The sequence below is a fragment of the Typopeltis vanoorti genome, chromosome 13, assembly GCF_054136105.1.
Source record: "Typopeltis vanoorti isolate ZY-2024b chromosome 13, IOZ_Tvanoo_1.0, whole genome shotgun sequence".
NCBI classification, from domain to species: domain Eukaryota; kingdom Metazoa; phylum Arthropoda; class Arachnida; order Uropygi; family Thelyphonidae; genus Typopeltis; species Typopeltis vanoorti.
In genome coordinates, this window is record NC_143561.1 from 64,268,914 (window position 1) to 64,286,142 (window position 17,229).

The window sequence follows — 17,229 nt, forward strand, 5'->3', positions numbered from 1 at the left end:
GATGTTTTTCGAACTGCAGCTGTTGCTGCCTGGGCAATACAATTTATTGCATAATTACTGTTTTCTGACTGCTTCCAGCATAAAATTTTCAAGATGGAAAAAAGTATTCCAGCAAGCCTCATCAATTTTCCACATGGGAATCTTTGACATCCCACACTAGTGGAAGAATGTCTGAGGTAGTAGATTGTAAGATCTGTTGCAGAATATGAGAAGGTAGGCATATAATAGAATGAACTGTGTTCATTATTAAGAAGAAAGAAGTTGTTATTGTCCAGCATGTGTTTAACAATCCAGTTTCATCCATTCATGTTGGCACTGTTGCAAAGTGTTCTTGTGGATAGGCTTATACGTTGGTAACACGACTATTAAATTATTTAAGGAATTTACACCGTATACTGGAACATTAATTAAAAGAAATTTTCATAAGAAACTTTCCAAACCTCAACAAATTTGGGTGCATGAGACTGCCCCAAATTTGGGAAGCTTACATCTTGAGAACTTCAGCCCAACAGCAAGACAACCCAATATAGCCCACTAGGGGGCACCTTTAGGACTCTAGGAACAACAGTAGTTTTCTCTCTTCTGCCTCATTTGCTTTTTGTAGTGCCTGCATGCATGTGTCATAGTTGTATGTTCCCATGAAGATGGCAATGTGGCATTGCCAAAATATAGGAGGTATTTATTAAAGTTTCTCTTAATTAATATTCCAATATATGTTGTAAATTCCTTAAATAATTTAATAGTCATGTTGCATTGTATCCATTAACATCATCCATATGAAGTATCAAAGGCTGAGACAGTTGCAATATGAGATTATCAAAGTCAATCTGAGTTAACTCAGAACCAGGTGGTAAATAAATGTAACTAACTGTAATAACAAATTCCACCGGGAGATAGATGACTACCACTTCCAGAATGGTGTGGAGCCAAAGGCACTGAAAAGCATTATTGTCCATAATGATAGCAACTCCTCCATATAGCAGGTTCATCTCCATTTCTGTCCTTATAACAGTGAAATGCCTGAAGGTGGGTCCTCACTGGGTTTTAAATATGTCTCCTGAAGACAGAAACCAGTTTATGCTGTGGAAGGACCTTGAATTCATTGATAATTTGGCAGAATCCATGACAGTATTACTGAAAGAATTTTCCTATTCTTTTGGCTTTGAAGACATCTGATTTCTGAGAGGTTGAGGACATACCTTTCTCTGGCTTGTTTGTCAACTGATTTTGGGAGGTATGAATGACAGGTCTGATATGTCAGGGTCAGTTCTTATGTTTAATTTATATTTAGTGGATACAAAAGTATCCATTTCTGTTGTGGGGGTGTTGTTAGGTGTTTTTTCGATGTTTTGCATGATGCCCTTGATATAGTTTTCTTGATAAATGGGTTGTCATTCAGTAGCATGAGTCTTGGAATTGTTTCAGGAGTGAGATGACAACCAGTTGGGTGACTAATGAGCTTCAGAGAAAAATACTCACAATCACTAGTTTCATGTAGTGCTGCAGATGGTAGGATATATATATATATATATATATATATATATATATATATATATATATATATATATACACACACACATGCACAGGTTTGTGTTGCTTTTGATATTTTTAAACTGCCACCTTCTCAGCATAAGATGATTTCAGTTTCTTTTTTACTTCTTGATGAGATATTTCGTTCAGTTATTATTATTTTGGTAACCTCCATGGAGTCAACAGACTCACTGTGGGAGACCAACAACAACATGTCTATCATAACGAGCTTTGAAGTTATTTACACTACCTGCACTCACAACGCACTCTACTCACCAACAACTCTCCACATAAAAAATCTACTCCTCACACCCTTCTTCACATATATTTATACAACTTCCAGGTATTGCCTCTCATTCTTCCCATCTTAACATCCATTCTTTTTATAATTTCTACTGTATTAATCTGATAGAATCCCCTTAACTAACTTGAAGGTCTCTATCATATCTCCTTTTTTCCTCCTATCCACCAACCTCTGTAATCTGCATTCTCTCAAATGCTCTTCACCAACACTCCAAAGTCCTGATATCACTTTGGTTACTTATCTTTAGACACTCTCCAGTGTTTCCTCATCACAATGAAAACTAGGTGACCAAATCTGAGCACAATAGTCCATATATGGTCTAACCAATGCCTTATATAGAGGCACCACCACTTCCTTATCCCTACATGTCAATGTACTTTTTATCATAGCAGCAATATGATGTGCAGTCTTTGCAACATGTACGATGTACCTTTGGAACTTCCGTCCGCTGTCTACCATTACTCCAAGATCCCAAATCTTATCCACTTCCTGACGTACAGCTCCACCAATACAGTATGTAGCCTTATATCTCTGTATCCCAAAATGCAATACCTTGTATTTTTAACATTAAAACTGCAACCCCACTCATTTGTCCAAGCTAAAAGTCTATTCAAATCTTTCTGTAGAGAATTAACATCAGATCTACTCCTGATAACTACTTAACTTTGCATCATTGGCAAACACTTGAAGATATCTCAGTCAATCCACATGAAATATTAACAAATAAGTTAAACATTCTGAGACATGGCTCCATCATACACAACTTGCAGGTATCTTCAGAGAGCCAATCTCCAATCCATCTAACCAATATATGTACTATCTATTGATATTCTCTGCAGCTTGGTACACCAACGTATCATGTGGTAATCTATAAAATGCTTTTGCAAAGTCCAAGAATATCACTATATATGATTCTCCCTTATCCAACACATTCATCACCTTATCATAAAACATAAGCAAACTGCTCAAACAAGAGACTTGTCCTTCACAAACCCATACTGACCAAAATAGAGAATCTTATGGTGGCAATCAACCCAATCCTGTATTCTATTCCTAACCAATTTTTCTGACACTTTGATCACAACTGCAGATATACAGACCGGTCTATAATTGGAAACTTCTGTTCTCAAACCATTCTTGTGGATAAGTATTATTTTGGGAACCTTTCTGCACTTGTAAAGACGAATCTTCATCTCCTTTGAGATGAGGCTCGACTTCCATACTTTATTAAGACTTCTGTGGAACTGCAGTGCTTTCTGTTTTCTTGTTTTAATGTCTGTTAAGAAATTTGAGATGTGTGATCCAAGGTATACAAAGTTCTCTACTTCTTCAAGGTGATCATTTTGATTTATATAGCTGATTTGCCCATCTAGCTGATGTTTTAATATCTTTGTTTTTTGGGAGTTTATTTTTAGTCCAAACATTTCTGCAGTTCTCCTAACATTTCCTTACTGATTGCTAAATCAGGAAAACCGCATAATATTGGCGAAGAACTAATCCTACCAGCTGTTAGTGAGGTCACATGCACTGTACTGCAGAAGCCAGCCTCTGATATTATCAAGAAAATTCCTTTGAGGAATAATACAGTGCAATGAAGAATTGATGAAATAGCCCAGGATGTTGAAGACTCATTATGCGAGGATTTAAAAACAACCCAGCTCTCTATACAACTTGATGAGTCTACTTTACCAGGAAATGAAGTTACTTTTAGCATGTGTGCAATACATAAAAGAAGAAAAAATTTGCCAAGAATTATTTGCTAAAAATTTGCTAACTGACACTCAAGGAGAATCAATATTTCATGCATTTGAAGAGTTTTTTTTAAAGAAAAAGAAATCCTTCTGAATAATATCTTGTCAGTTGCTACCGATGGTAGGGCTCTATCACGGTTTTATTGCATATTTCAAAGAGGCGATGGCAAATGTATTCACTCTAAACTGTGTAATTCATCGTCAACATTTAGTTGTCAAATACCTGAGTGATCGCTTACACAGGTCATTACATTATGTAATTACGGCAGTCAAAAAAATCAGAAGTCATTCATTGAATGACAGATTGCTTGGACAACTTTGTATTGAAAATGATGAAGAATTCAATCACTTGCCTCCATACAGAAGTTTGTTGGCTATCAAAGGGTGCCTGTTTGAATGAATTTTATAAACTCTTTGACTCAGTGCTACAATTTCTAGAAAACAGAGATGATTCTTTACGAGCAAACTTGATTAATTTCGAATGTGACATAGCTTATTTGATTGACCTGTTTACTAAATTTAATGAAACATATCTACAGCTCCAAGGAGATGAGCTGAATTTAATAAAAAACAAAAGCTGTTATTTCTGCATTTGTGTCAAAACTTATCCTGTACAAACAAAACTTAGGATGAGGAGAATTCAACCAGTTTCCAAATCTATCAACAGTGGAAAAATGTGATGAAGACATGCTCAGCTATTGTCAGCAATTCAAGGCTCTCCATTGTGATTTCAACCAACGATTTAAAGATATTCTTGAAATGAAAATACCCAATTAGGTTTTGGACCCATTTTCAAGTACAAATGTTTAAAGAACTGATAGAAATAACAACAAATGAGGAATTGAAATTAAAATTCAAAAACGGGTACCAACAGTTCTGGTTGCAAAAGCAGATGCCTATACTTTATCCTGAATTGTGGAACTTTAGTAAAAAAGTTTTTAATTGCACTTCCATCATCATATTTAGTGGAAAGTGGATTCAGTGCAGTCACAAATCTTATAACAAAAAAAAATGAAACCGACTGCCAATAGATGGTCGTGGTGATTTAAGAATGCTACTGACAAATATAGAGCCAAATATCAATAAATTGGTAGCAGCACAGGCTCATCCTTCTCATTAGGATTGTTTTTAATATTACTGATTGTTATTTACTATTTTATGTGTGATTTTTACATATATGCAATTTATGTTTCTTTTGTTGATTTCAATAAATAGTTTTAAATTTCAGTTCCAAGGTGTTTATTTTCAAACTTCAGAAATCTCTAACAGATGCATAATAAAATGCAAATTTGTTTCTGTATCAATCTGTATGTTCACTTAAAACTTGAGAACTGCTGATCTGATTTTCATGTGATTTTTTTTTATGTATCAGGTAGAGCTGGTCAGGTCTTAGAAAGTAGTTTCCAGGGTGGAAGGGGAGTGCTGAATAAATTTTTTTTTTGGAAAAGGGGGCAGTAATAAGAACTACTGGTCTAAACCAAGCAACATTTGATACACCTCTGATTCTTTTTACCTTTAATTCTACTAATTCTTGCCTCCCTTCTACATGTTGCACAGCATCATTCACACCACGATATATATACTGATGAAGTGTTCGTTAAACAATTCCACTATATCCTTTGCTATCGTTATTCTGCTATCATAACCATCCACCAGTATCAACCTGCCGTAATTATTTTTCCTCTTGCTTACCAAAGAGCAGAAAAATTCCCTTGGATTAGCTTTGACCTGATTGACCAATCTCCTCTCATATTCTACTTTCTATTTTTTATCCATTCTGGTCACGTTTCTGTCCTGCACTTTATATTTTTCATGCATCTGTTCACTGCAAACTGTTTGCAGCAAAAATCAGCAAGACTGCTTGCTGATTTCACCACTCATCCATCTTACTCCAACTCTATTTATTTGCTTAACAATATTACAAGCATAAAAATTCTCCACTCTTTGAGGCCATTTTATCAACACGATCACTCTTTACTCTCTCTCTCTCTCTCTCTGCTACAGTGCACTTCTCTCTTCATTCTGACCATCCCTGGTTCACTGATTCTGACTCTGATTTTCATTTACATTCTTATCATCCTCACCGTTTTGCACTGCATCACTTTGCTCTGCTATAATCACTTCCTCACTTTTGTATCCATCCTCTTCCCATCCATCCACAACCTGCTTCTCAACCTCTTTCTCTGACTCTGAGTGGTACTAATTTCGTATGAACTCTGTATACTCTTACTAAACAACAATTGCTCTAAATGATCAACACCAAACCCATTCAAAACATTCCATCAGCTTTGATTCATTCTAACTTCCCTTCAAATTCATTTCATACATTCTGCCTGACACAATTCAGCTATCTTGCCATTTAGTATCTTTTCAGTTCACTACTGTTATATCTGAGCAATAAACTGACCACTTTTCTAATGACACTATTATCCTTTATTTTTATCCTTCATATCTCTTTTTTATCCTTTTATCTGTGGAATGCTTGGGAGTAGGGTGGATGGTCTTCCTCATAGCTGAGAGACACATTTAGGTTGCTTTGCAAAGTAAGTAAAATTTATTATCATGCTGGGCATAGATTGTAGAGCCACAAATGGCAGTTCACCATGCCCATATTTCTGACATTTCAAGCTTCTTAGTGGATCAGAGATGTAGAGTTCAACATAACAGTTGAGATATCCTGCTTTTATGATTTGAGGGTTGAGTGTTAAAGTAAAGATTTTCTGGTTCAAACTAGACAACTATTCCTACATATCAAACTGCAAATCATACCTGTCAGTCCTTGATCTTTAAGCTCTGAACAGATCTTTTTTTCTGGAATATCAAGACATCCCATTGTGATATCACATCTAGAATAGTTGAGTATTTTATGAGGTGTTACAATAAGTGCTATTCCATCCAATGATGTTGCTTGCAGTAGTTTTTCTGAATGTTGCTGACATCATATTTCAGCAAAAATATTATAAGAACATTAACTGCTTTGAGATCTACTGCCAATCTTTCAAACTGTTTTGAATAATAAAAAAAAAAAGGTGACATTTTTTCTGTTGACTTTTCACCTGTTACATGGATGATGAGAAACAATGGTACATTTATATAAGAAACAATGGTACATTTATATAAGAAACAAAAGACATTTGACACAATGCCTTTTGTTTCTTATTTCTATTATTAAATGATGTATCTATGGCATTTGTACTTGGCTGGGAAAATTTGAGAATGAAAAATTCATGCTAAAAAGGATTTTTTGTTTCAATGCCTGAGATTCCCACCCACCATGGAGCCACATATGAATGCCCAATATGTGGGCATCCATATGTGGATGCCCAACTAGCAAGCAATAAATATGCTTGGAAGTGAAAAGCCAAGGTTAACCAGAAGCTACACCAGTACTACAACAAGCCTTGGGTTCAGTTCCTGGACCATGGGAAAGGAGATTTACTACAACCACCACCAACCTTTGAATGCAAACCCACTAACTGACTGATCCTTGCTAGGCCATCCACTAATGTCCAACCTGCTTCAGCAAGTTGGACATTAGTGGATGGCTCTTAGTGGTTGGACATTAGTGGATGGCTCTTTCTGGATATCCATTGGTTACACGATATGGCAAACAAGATAGCAAGGTGTTGGATCCCAGCAATGGTGGTCTGGAAGACAGAAAAATATAAAAAATCTCAGGAAAGGGAAGAAGGGTGCAGAAAAAAGAAAGAATGAAAAGGGGCAGTACCATTTGGAAAGTTCCATTTACCACCTACATTGAGGGAGAAATTATTCCATTTACCACATATTCATATATATTTCAGTTCCAAACTTAACGAAACAACTTTTCATCCTCCTCTTTCATTTCAGTCTTCCTCATAACTGTTTTCCATGAGGAATATGACCCCCAATTATTCATGAAATGCATCAAAAGATTCTTTATTTTTTTTTTCCTGATTACTTGCCTTCATGTGGTCTTATGTATTTTTTTTTTGACCTCTTATGTGTAGGATTGAGAGGAAAAAAAAATTTAATCAAAATAGCCAAAGTCAAATCATGAAGTAACATACTTAAAAATCTCACTGCAAAATAAGCTAGAAAGTAGTTTCCAACATATAGCTAATGTAAAAACTCAACTGAGCCATGCACAAGAATCATCAGATCAGCTTTACTAGTACAGTAGCATTCGTACAATTCAAAGTAACTGTCACTAATACACACAGGCCTTTTGATCCTACTTTTCCCAAGTATATGTTTAAATCAAGAAAATACACTGAAATCGGAGATAATTCTTTCTATATCAATGATGCCTGAATTAGATCCCACCAAATCCCATTTCCTTATTTGAGTATAATTATTTAATTATTAAAATTATTCAGAAATGGACATTAAAGATACACAGATATCTGTTATCTTTAACAGATATCTGTGTATCCCATTCCACACAGTCACTACATGACATAAGAAAGTGGACACTGACGATAGATGTCCCCACATTTGTGACTACATCATTTCCAAAGTATCAAATGTCCACTATACATATTTTGAAAGAACAATTTAGGACTTACACAATCTCACACCTTTATTCCAAACAATTGCAAAATATAGATAGATACCTATAATGTGTTTATGTTTTCTTTCTTACTTTTTGCTAATTGCATTGAAGCACCATCATAGGCTAAATAAATAAAATTATGAACAATAATGATCATGAAGGAAAAATTCATAAATATGCAAAATAATAGGACAATTATATATCATTAACAAATAAACCAGTATGAAAGGCACAGAGAAAAAAACAGAATGATCACATGGACAGAGGAACACAGCATGATGATCGGGTCAAATCGAATAGTGCTACCCATGCATGAAGAATCAAAGATTCATAAAGGTTTCACTTTTGTTCTTATTTATTTACATATCAAATTAATTTTCAAGATTACCAATATATATTGTAAAACTACACATACCTAAATTAATTTTTTTTATTCACCCTGATGAATTTCTACAGGAATTATTGAAAAACTTTTTAATTCAGGGAAATAAAACTACTAAATTACCTTTTTACACTTGTAACAAACATAATATGCATATCGTTCCATTCCAAATCCAGCAGAATCACCAAAAAATCTTGCACCAGGAGTGGTAATTGCCTCTGCTTTATGCAGTCCTTCATATTCTAATCTCATTAAGGCCTTTCGTTTGACATCTTCAAACAAGTTAAGTATGGGATCTAGCAAGTCTTTAAGAACTGTATGGTCCATAGGAGCCTGTAAAAAGTCAAGAAAATAGTTTAAAAGGATCTTAGGTGATCTGATTGTACTAATACACAAATTAATATACAATTATTATTATTAAGCAGGCTTCTCCATGGAGTTAAGAGAGAGAGAGAGCTTTCTCAAGGTCCCACAATGCCTAAATACCTATGATACCTTTCTTTAAAAATATTCACCAAAGACTGACTGACAACATCCACTGACAGCCCATTCCACACAGTCACTACATGACATAAGAAAGTGGGCTTAGTCAAACAATGTCTACACACCTATGACATCTTTTTTTGAAAACATTCAGTGAAGATGCACTCAACATGGGGTGGCGCTAGTGTCCTTGGTAAATGTGGCGGTTGTGTTTAGCTAGTCTAGAAAACATGTTTTTAAAGTTAAATATAGTGTGGCTTTTTGTCACAAATTGTGTTGCAGTTGTGCATCGGTTAGATACAAGTGTCCTTCAGTGGTGTTATTGTTTGGAACTGTGTTGTATATATTGTGTTTTCACTGCCGTTTGTTTCACTATTTCAACGTGTAAAGATGGCGTCCAACAAGAAACGTACGTCAGCGGTGCGCAGGACTTCTACTTCAACACGAAAGGCTGGCTCAGCGTTAGATTTTTTGCAATGGATGCATTGCGGAAACTGCTACGTATGTGAAGGATCTGTGGTCGGTCTGGCTAAATGAGAAGAACGAAAATGTCGACGTATGTGCGAAGTGTCGGGATAGGCTGGAGCGTTTAGGAATGGAAGCTGACATTGTGACCGTAGCGGAAGAACTTTGGTGGGAGTTTATGAAAATGAAAAATGACCATCTTCTTCACGAGGAAGTGGAAGTGCTCAGTAAGGAGATACTGGAAGTTAAAGCTGAGTTTAATGTGTTAAACAGAGAAATTCGGACTATAAAGGTTACTTTAGCTGAAGTAACTAGAACAGGATTACATATGGGTGAGTCTTTGGTGAATGATGCAGTAATAAATAGTATGGGAGTGATTGGGAGTCAACAAAATAAAGCCACAGGTGGCCTAGAAGAAACAAGATATCGTGAGAATGGGGGGTAAGTAATAGAGCATTGAGTAATGAAGCTGGGAGAGTCATGCTGAATAGCATAGAGAATGAGTCCATGAGTGTGGACTTGAATGAAGTTAAGAGTGGTAAAATATATGGCGATTCTATGATTAAGGGTATGGAGAGTGGTATGCATGAGGAGTGCTTGGCTGGTGGGACAATAGAAAGAGTGGCTTTAGCAATAAAGAGAGGGCATGAAGCAGACAAGATGATAGTTATGGTGGGTACGAATGACCTGAGAGGTAGTATAAATCGGGTAGGAAAAGATTTAAGAACATTATTAGATATTGTGAAGAGGAAAAGTGTCAATGGGAGGATAGTGTGTGTGCTGCCTCGTTTTGACAATTACGAGTTAAGTAGACGAGCAATGATAATGAATGATATGATTGCAAAAATGTACAAAAAAAGAGGTCTGGAATTTGTTGATGTTTGGAGTGTATTTGAGGGAAAAAGGCAGTTGTATGCTAGAGATGGACTGCATCTTAACATGGAAGGAGATAAGCAATTGAAGAAGTTACTGTTTTCTGAACAAGTTGAAGTTATTGGGCAGGGAAAATAATATTGAAAAGAATGAGTGTAAGAGAGAGAAACTTTAGCACTGATTGTATATTTATTGATCCTTATATGCAGAATAAATTGCAGAAGAGAGGGGATAAAAATCGGTATGGGACTATGGAAGTTAGTGACTTATATATCAGTTCTAATGCCGGTACAAGATCTAAAGGGAATCTGCAATTTTTGTATACCAATGCTAGAAGCATTCGAAATAAGAGAGAAGAATTTTTGGCATTAGTCAGTGCAATCTCACCAAAAGTTGTAGGCATTAGTGAAACTTGGCTGTCAGCAGAAGATGTGGTCACTGGAATTGACTGTGATGGGTACAGTATTTTCAGGGAGGATAGAGAAGATAGAACATGGGAAGGAGTACTTGATGATAGCTGATGTGTTGCAGCCAAAGAAAGTAGTATATCAAGATGATAGACATGTGAATGAGAGTTCATTTGAGGCAGTCTGGTGCGAAATAGTGACCAATATATCAGTTCTAATGCCGGTACAAGATCTAAAGGGAATCTGCAATTTTTGTATACCAATGCTAGAAGCATTCGAAATAAGAGAGAAGAATTTTTGGCATTAGTCAGTGCAATCTCACCAAAAGTTGTAGGCATTAGTGAAACTTGGCTGTCAGCAGAAGATGTGGTCACTGGAATTGACTGTGATGGGTACAGTATTTTCAGGGAGGATAGAGAAGATAGAACATGGGAAGGAGTACTTGATGATAGCTGATGTGTTGCAGCCAAAGAAAGTAGTATATCAAGATGATAGACATGTGAATGAGAGTTCATTTGAGGCAGTCTGGTGCGAAATAGTGACCAATGCAACCAAATATACAGTTGGATGCTGCTATAGGCCAGGAAGTGCAGGGGGAGATATTGAATTCATGCATCAGCAAATTAGTGCAATGAGTGAAGGCTTAGTGATTATTATGGGGGATTTTAATTACGGTGATATCAATTGGAAGGAGGAAATATCACGTAGCAAAAAGGAAAATGAGTTCATACATCTTCTACGAGATAATTACTTGAAACAGCACATAACTGAAGGGACACATGGTGTGAGAGTGTTGGACCTGGTTATTGGTTCAGAGGTTATATGCATAAGTAAGGTGTCCTCGTTACCTGCAATTGGTGAAAGCGATCATGTGCTATTGACTCGGGAGGTTGCAAAATCTGTGGACTTTTCTGTTAAGAAGGGGTATATACGGAACTACAGGTTAGGCAATTATAACAAGCTTCGGAGTGAGCTTGCAGCCATCCCATGGCAGAACATATTGCAAGGGAAAAGATGTTAGCAGTGCATGGGATAAAATCAGCGGGTATCTGAGGAAAGCAATATCAGATTGTGTCCCCATGATCAGGAGATCAAACAAGGCAGGCGTTAGATGGATGAGCAGTAGTATCAAGCTTGATCTGCAAAAAAAGAAAAGGTTATGGAGAATTTACAAGAAGAAAGGCGACCAGTACACCCATGAGCAGTACAAGGCTCAAGCTAGGAAGATTACCAGCATAGTAAGAAAAGTAAATCAGATTATGAGAAGACCTTAGCCAAAGAGATCAAGGGTAATCCCAAAGAGTTCTTCCACTATGTGTCAAGTAAGAGGAAGAATGACTTCGGAAAGATAACTTTAGTGGGTGCTGATGGTATTGAGGTGACAAAATCAGATGTAATAGTCGAGTTACTGAGTGATCACTTTTCAAAAGTCTATCACCCAAGTGAGGATATCTCTATACCTGTAGCAATACCTAATGTGAGAATTGAAGATAAAGAATCAGAGGTATTAAATATATTGCAAAATTTAAATGCAAACACTGCTGTAGGCGTAGATGGAATATCAGCTAGGATGTTGCGTGAATGTGCAAATGAATTGTCAACCCCTCTTACTTGGATATTTAATTTAAGTTTGAACTCTGGTATGGTCCCTAGGGAGTGGAAGTTAGGCAAAGTGGTTCCTTTGCATAAGGGTGGCTCTAAAACTGCGGTAGTTAATTACAGACCAATCACATCTCAGGAGTAGTGGTAAAAGTATCGGAAAAGTTGGTTAAAGACAAAATTCAAAAATGGGTGGATCAGGATATGATACTCTATAGAGGCCAACATGGTTTTGTTAAAGGTAGATCCTGCCTTAGCAATCTATTAACTATTCATAATAGAATAACATCTGAGTTGGACAAAGGAGCAGGCTACACAGTGGTACTTCTGGATTTTGCTAAGGCTTTTGACAGGATACCCCATAGAACGCTGTTATGCAAATTGGAGCAGATGGGAATGGATATGAAATTGGTGATATGAATAGGAGAATGGCTCAGGGAGAGATACCATAAGGTGGTGTATGGAGGAGCCGAGTTCAGAATGAGGCAGGTGACCAGTGGTGTGCCTCAGGGCTCTGTGCTTGGGACAACAATCTTTAATTTGTATATAAATGATATAGGAAATGGCTTAAAGGGAGATATTCAGTTGTTTGCTGATGATGCAAAGTTGTGTAGCGCAATAAAAAATCAAGCTGATGTTGAAAGTTTGCAGGATAATTTAAATAAGCTGGTAAAATGGGCAAAAGATAATGGATGTCAGTTCAATGTGGAAAAGTGTAAAGTCATGCATTTTGGGATTAAAAGATTACCAGCTGTGTACTACATTGATGGAAAGGTACTCCAAGAGATTGATGAGGCTAGGGACTTAGGGGTGTTGGTAGATAGGGAGATGAAGTGCAGAGGACACATTGCTAAGGTGTCCAAGATTGCACATAGGATTACTTGGTTGTTGAGGAACACACTGACATCCAGAGATAAAGAGGTTATTATTCCCCTTTATAAAGCATTGATACTTCCACATTTGGATTACTGTGATCAGGTCTGGTCACCTGGATTCCTTGGAGATGAGGAGGCTGTGGAGAGGGTTCAGAGAAGATTGACCAAGTTGGTGAGTGATATAAAAAAATGCCCCCTACATTGATAGATTGAGAGCTTGTGGATTGCAGAAATTGGTTGATAGGCGAAGAAGAGGGGATATGATAGAAACATTTAAATTACTGAAAGGTTTTCATAGGATTGATGCAGGGGAAAATGTTTAAAATGTTTCAGCTGTGTGATAGTGATGGAAGAACAAGAGGTCATCTCTGGAAATTAAAGAAGAGTGTGGTTAACAAAGGTGTCAGAACAAGGTTTTTTGCCTGGAGGGTGGTGAACGAGTGGAATTCATTGCCTGACTTAGTTGTGAGTTCTTCGTCTGTAAATGAATTCAAGAAGAGATATGACAGATACTGTTTTGCTAGTTTGGGTCTCTCGCGATGAGTCTACTGACTCCATGGAGATACCCGTAATAATAATAATAATAATAACATTCTACAGACAGCTCATTCCATATATGATGAACAGGTGGTGCATAAGAACTTGAACCTCACATGCTCCCTAACCACATTTTTACTTCATTTTCAAGGATGACTTGGAATTCTTCCTTCCACCTGCCATGAGCTATTAACTTACTTCTGTCCTTTTACTAACTTTCTTCCAGTCTATGCTGATATGCACAATTCCATTGGGAAGATATCATGGTTACTTACCTGCTGCTGGATCATTTCAGTTGTCTCCATATCTCCTCTGAACCCAGGTGACCCATATCTGATCATAATAGTCAAGATATCTCATTAGCACCCTGTACAGTAGATGAATAACTTCTTTACTACTATAGGTTAGTGTCCTCTTCTACACTAGTCATCTGATGTGATGACTTGACTACTTTAGCAATGTAGCCCTTGAACTTTAACTCTGTTTACCAAAACAGCCTCAGGTCTAAGCTTCAATGACCACTTATAACAAATTACTATTAATACAACAGTCTGTCTGCAATGTCCTCAATCCAAAAAAGATCTGATCTCAATCTGATTCTTTTTGGATTAGAACATTGAGAACTGATATTTAGTATCATCTGCACATAGAACTAGTTTGTCACATTGACCGCTTCTTTACTTTGCACTATTGGAAAATAATTCTATTTTACTAACCCCCAATATCATTAATACACAAGTTAACAATAACAGCCAAAGTACAGAACCCCATATGTCCTCCTTCCCACTGATCCCTCTCCTATCTGTCACCAGCCTATTTTGCATACTCATCCTTTTGAGTTTCCATAACAACCTCCAGTGTGAAATCCTGTGAAATGCTGGAAATTTATTATTATCTGTGAAATACCTTAGCAAGATTATGATTTTCCAAGGCACTTGCCAGCCTGAATGGCTAACATACTTGCTCTCTAACCAGGCAGTGGGTTCATCGTATCGAAACCAGTGCCCTGTTTTTTGGAGGCTTGATGTAGCTTGTCAAAGTTCCATGTTTGGTCTCTAGAGCAGGGTCCTCAGACTATGCAAAAATATATATATGAAAAAATAAATAGAATTAAAATATAAGAAAACTCCTCAGCCTGATGTAGTATAGACTCCTAGTCTTTTGTGGATTGGTGGGGGGGGGGGGGAAGAGTCACAAAAAAAAAATCACAGGATTCCACATTGGTTACTATGATGTAGAAAATCAGAAGATCTGAATCTATCAAATAATTTCTCATGTTGAAGTTTCTGAAATAAAAACTATGAAAAATAATTTACTAAATGAATTATTCAAAAGCTGCACAAAGCTGGCTTTTCAACAGCTCAGACTAGCATTATATGAGGCACTTTAAAGATACACATTCAGTGAAAACTGAGAATGAAATGATCTTGAGAAACAAGGATGCTCACGTGTATGAAGGGCAATGGTGACACTCTTTGCAGTCTGTGATTATTGCCAACCAGAGGGTAAGGCAGTGTGTGTCAAAATTTTTGCAGGATCAAACCATCAGTTCTACACTCTCTCTCCAAAAAGAAACCAAACTTTTGCTAGAAAATAAAACACAGGCCAATTATAATTATTCAAATAATTTATTTCAACCACCATACTCTCCCTCAGCTTCGATACAGTGTTTTGGCATGGTCAATTAATTCGTTAAATGAGTTTTTTATATTGGTTTTTGGGATACTGTTGAGAGTCATGGTTACTGCCGCTTGAACGTGTTCAATGGTGTCGTATTGCTTTCCTTTCATCGGTAAATGAAGTCAGGGGAAGAGAAAGAAATCACAGGGTGCTAAATCAGGTGAATACGGTGAGTGATTCACACAAACTTGCTTTTTGCTCAAAAACCGTCTCACAATGTTCGAACGATGAGATGGTGCATTGTCGTGCAATACTGACTAGCTGCCTGCATCATGATATTCATACCATATGCGACGAATTCTCGCTATCAATCGCTTCAGAACTTTGAGATAAAACTCACCATTGACCGTTTGGCCAGGAGGAACAATTCTTTGTGGATAATGCCCTTGGAATCATAGAAACAAATCAGAATTGTCTTGACTTTTGACTTCTCCAAGTGATTTTTTTTCGGATGCTACTCAGCACTCTAGTGCTTTGTTTTGGGCTCATACTCAAAACACCACATTTCATCACCAGTAACAATCATTTCAAGGAAGTTTGAGTCCTTACGAGCAGTTTTAATGAGGTCCTTGCAGTGTTCAATTCAATACATTTTTTGGTCGTCAGTCAACTTGTGGGGAACAAATCGCAAATTCATTTACAAAGGTCCAAACTCTCGGTCAAAATGTTGTGCACAGTTGATATTGGAAACCCCAATTCATCTTCAATCAATCTCATGAACGATTTCAGGTTTTCTTTAATGAAATCATGCACTTTTTCGATGTTAACTTCACTCACTCCAGTTTTTGGATGGCCCGGCTTTTCGTCATCCTCAAGTGTGTCTCACGACCACTTTGAAATCACTTAAACCACTCGTAAACTTGAGTATGGGATAAGCATTCATCACCATATGCTTTTTGAAGCATTTGATGCATTTCGGTAAAACTTTTATCAAATTTAAAACAAAAGTAAATTGCAGCTCTCTGTTTGAAACTCATTTTCTGACCTTTCATCAAAATGCACTGTCACTTTTGGCACTATAACTCAGCTTCTAATGAAACAAATGTCATAAACAGTTGACACAACACTAATGAAGGTTGCTGCTTTTGACAACAAAAAAGATACAACAGGTGGCACCACTAGTTTCTTCTATTTTCGAAAAATTAGTTTCTTTTTGGACAGAGGGTGTATTGCAGATATTAAATCGATATTAACCAGTTTCTGAAGAACTTGAGCCACTTACAAGAATAGTCCCCACAATTTAAATTGGGGTTTGTGTAGTAGCCTGGCTTCTTTCATTAGATGAAGTGATCTTCATCTGAGGCATGTTGTTCTAGTCCACTTTTTGGTTCAAATACTGAATGTACTTTTCTTTTTCTTTTTTTCTGAACAAGGTGGTCTCTCCTGTCTGAAATACTGGGTCCTACAAATGACACAGGGAATAAATAAAGACACTTAAGAAGTGAGGGGAGGGAGGGGACCAGCAATCCTCTTGGCAAGGTGGAAACTTCATTCAGAAGTTTGTAGACTGTCCTAATTCCAGTTTTTTTTAGAACTGAGCATAGTCTATCTGTTGTATCTTTGTACGGGTGAGATACAGTGTCTGTGCATTCTGTTTGTGAGGGGGGGGGTTGTACTTTTTAAAGAGTTTGGCAAAGGTTTTTCTGTTGTATCTCTTTTATTCAGATGATGTAAGCAGAGCTTATTGATGCAGTTGCTAACTTATATAGAAATCTTTGTTTCAAAAGATTCCATGTATAAGTTCAAAATATCATTATACTTGCAAGGAAATTGGACCACATTTTTTTTTATTCAGCTAAAAGAACAATA

General features: G+C 36.8%; 1 protein-coding gene across 1 annotated transcript in view; it reads right to left on the bottom strand.

Annotated features, from left to right (window-relative positions):
* The window catches only part of hiw (MYC binding protein highwire), a 1,014,282-nt gene that overhangs the window by 23,116 nt on the left and 973,937 nt on the right, over window positions 1-17,229 (bottom strand). The window contains exon 76 of the mRNA XM_090402616.1: window positions 8,625-8,834. Coding sequence (XP_090258742.1) covers window positions 8,625-8,834 — 210 coding nt within the window. The remainder of the gene's footprint in view (window positions 1-8,624; window positions 8,835-17,229) is intronic.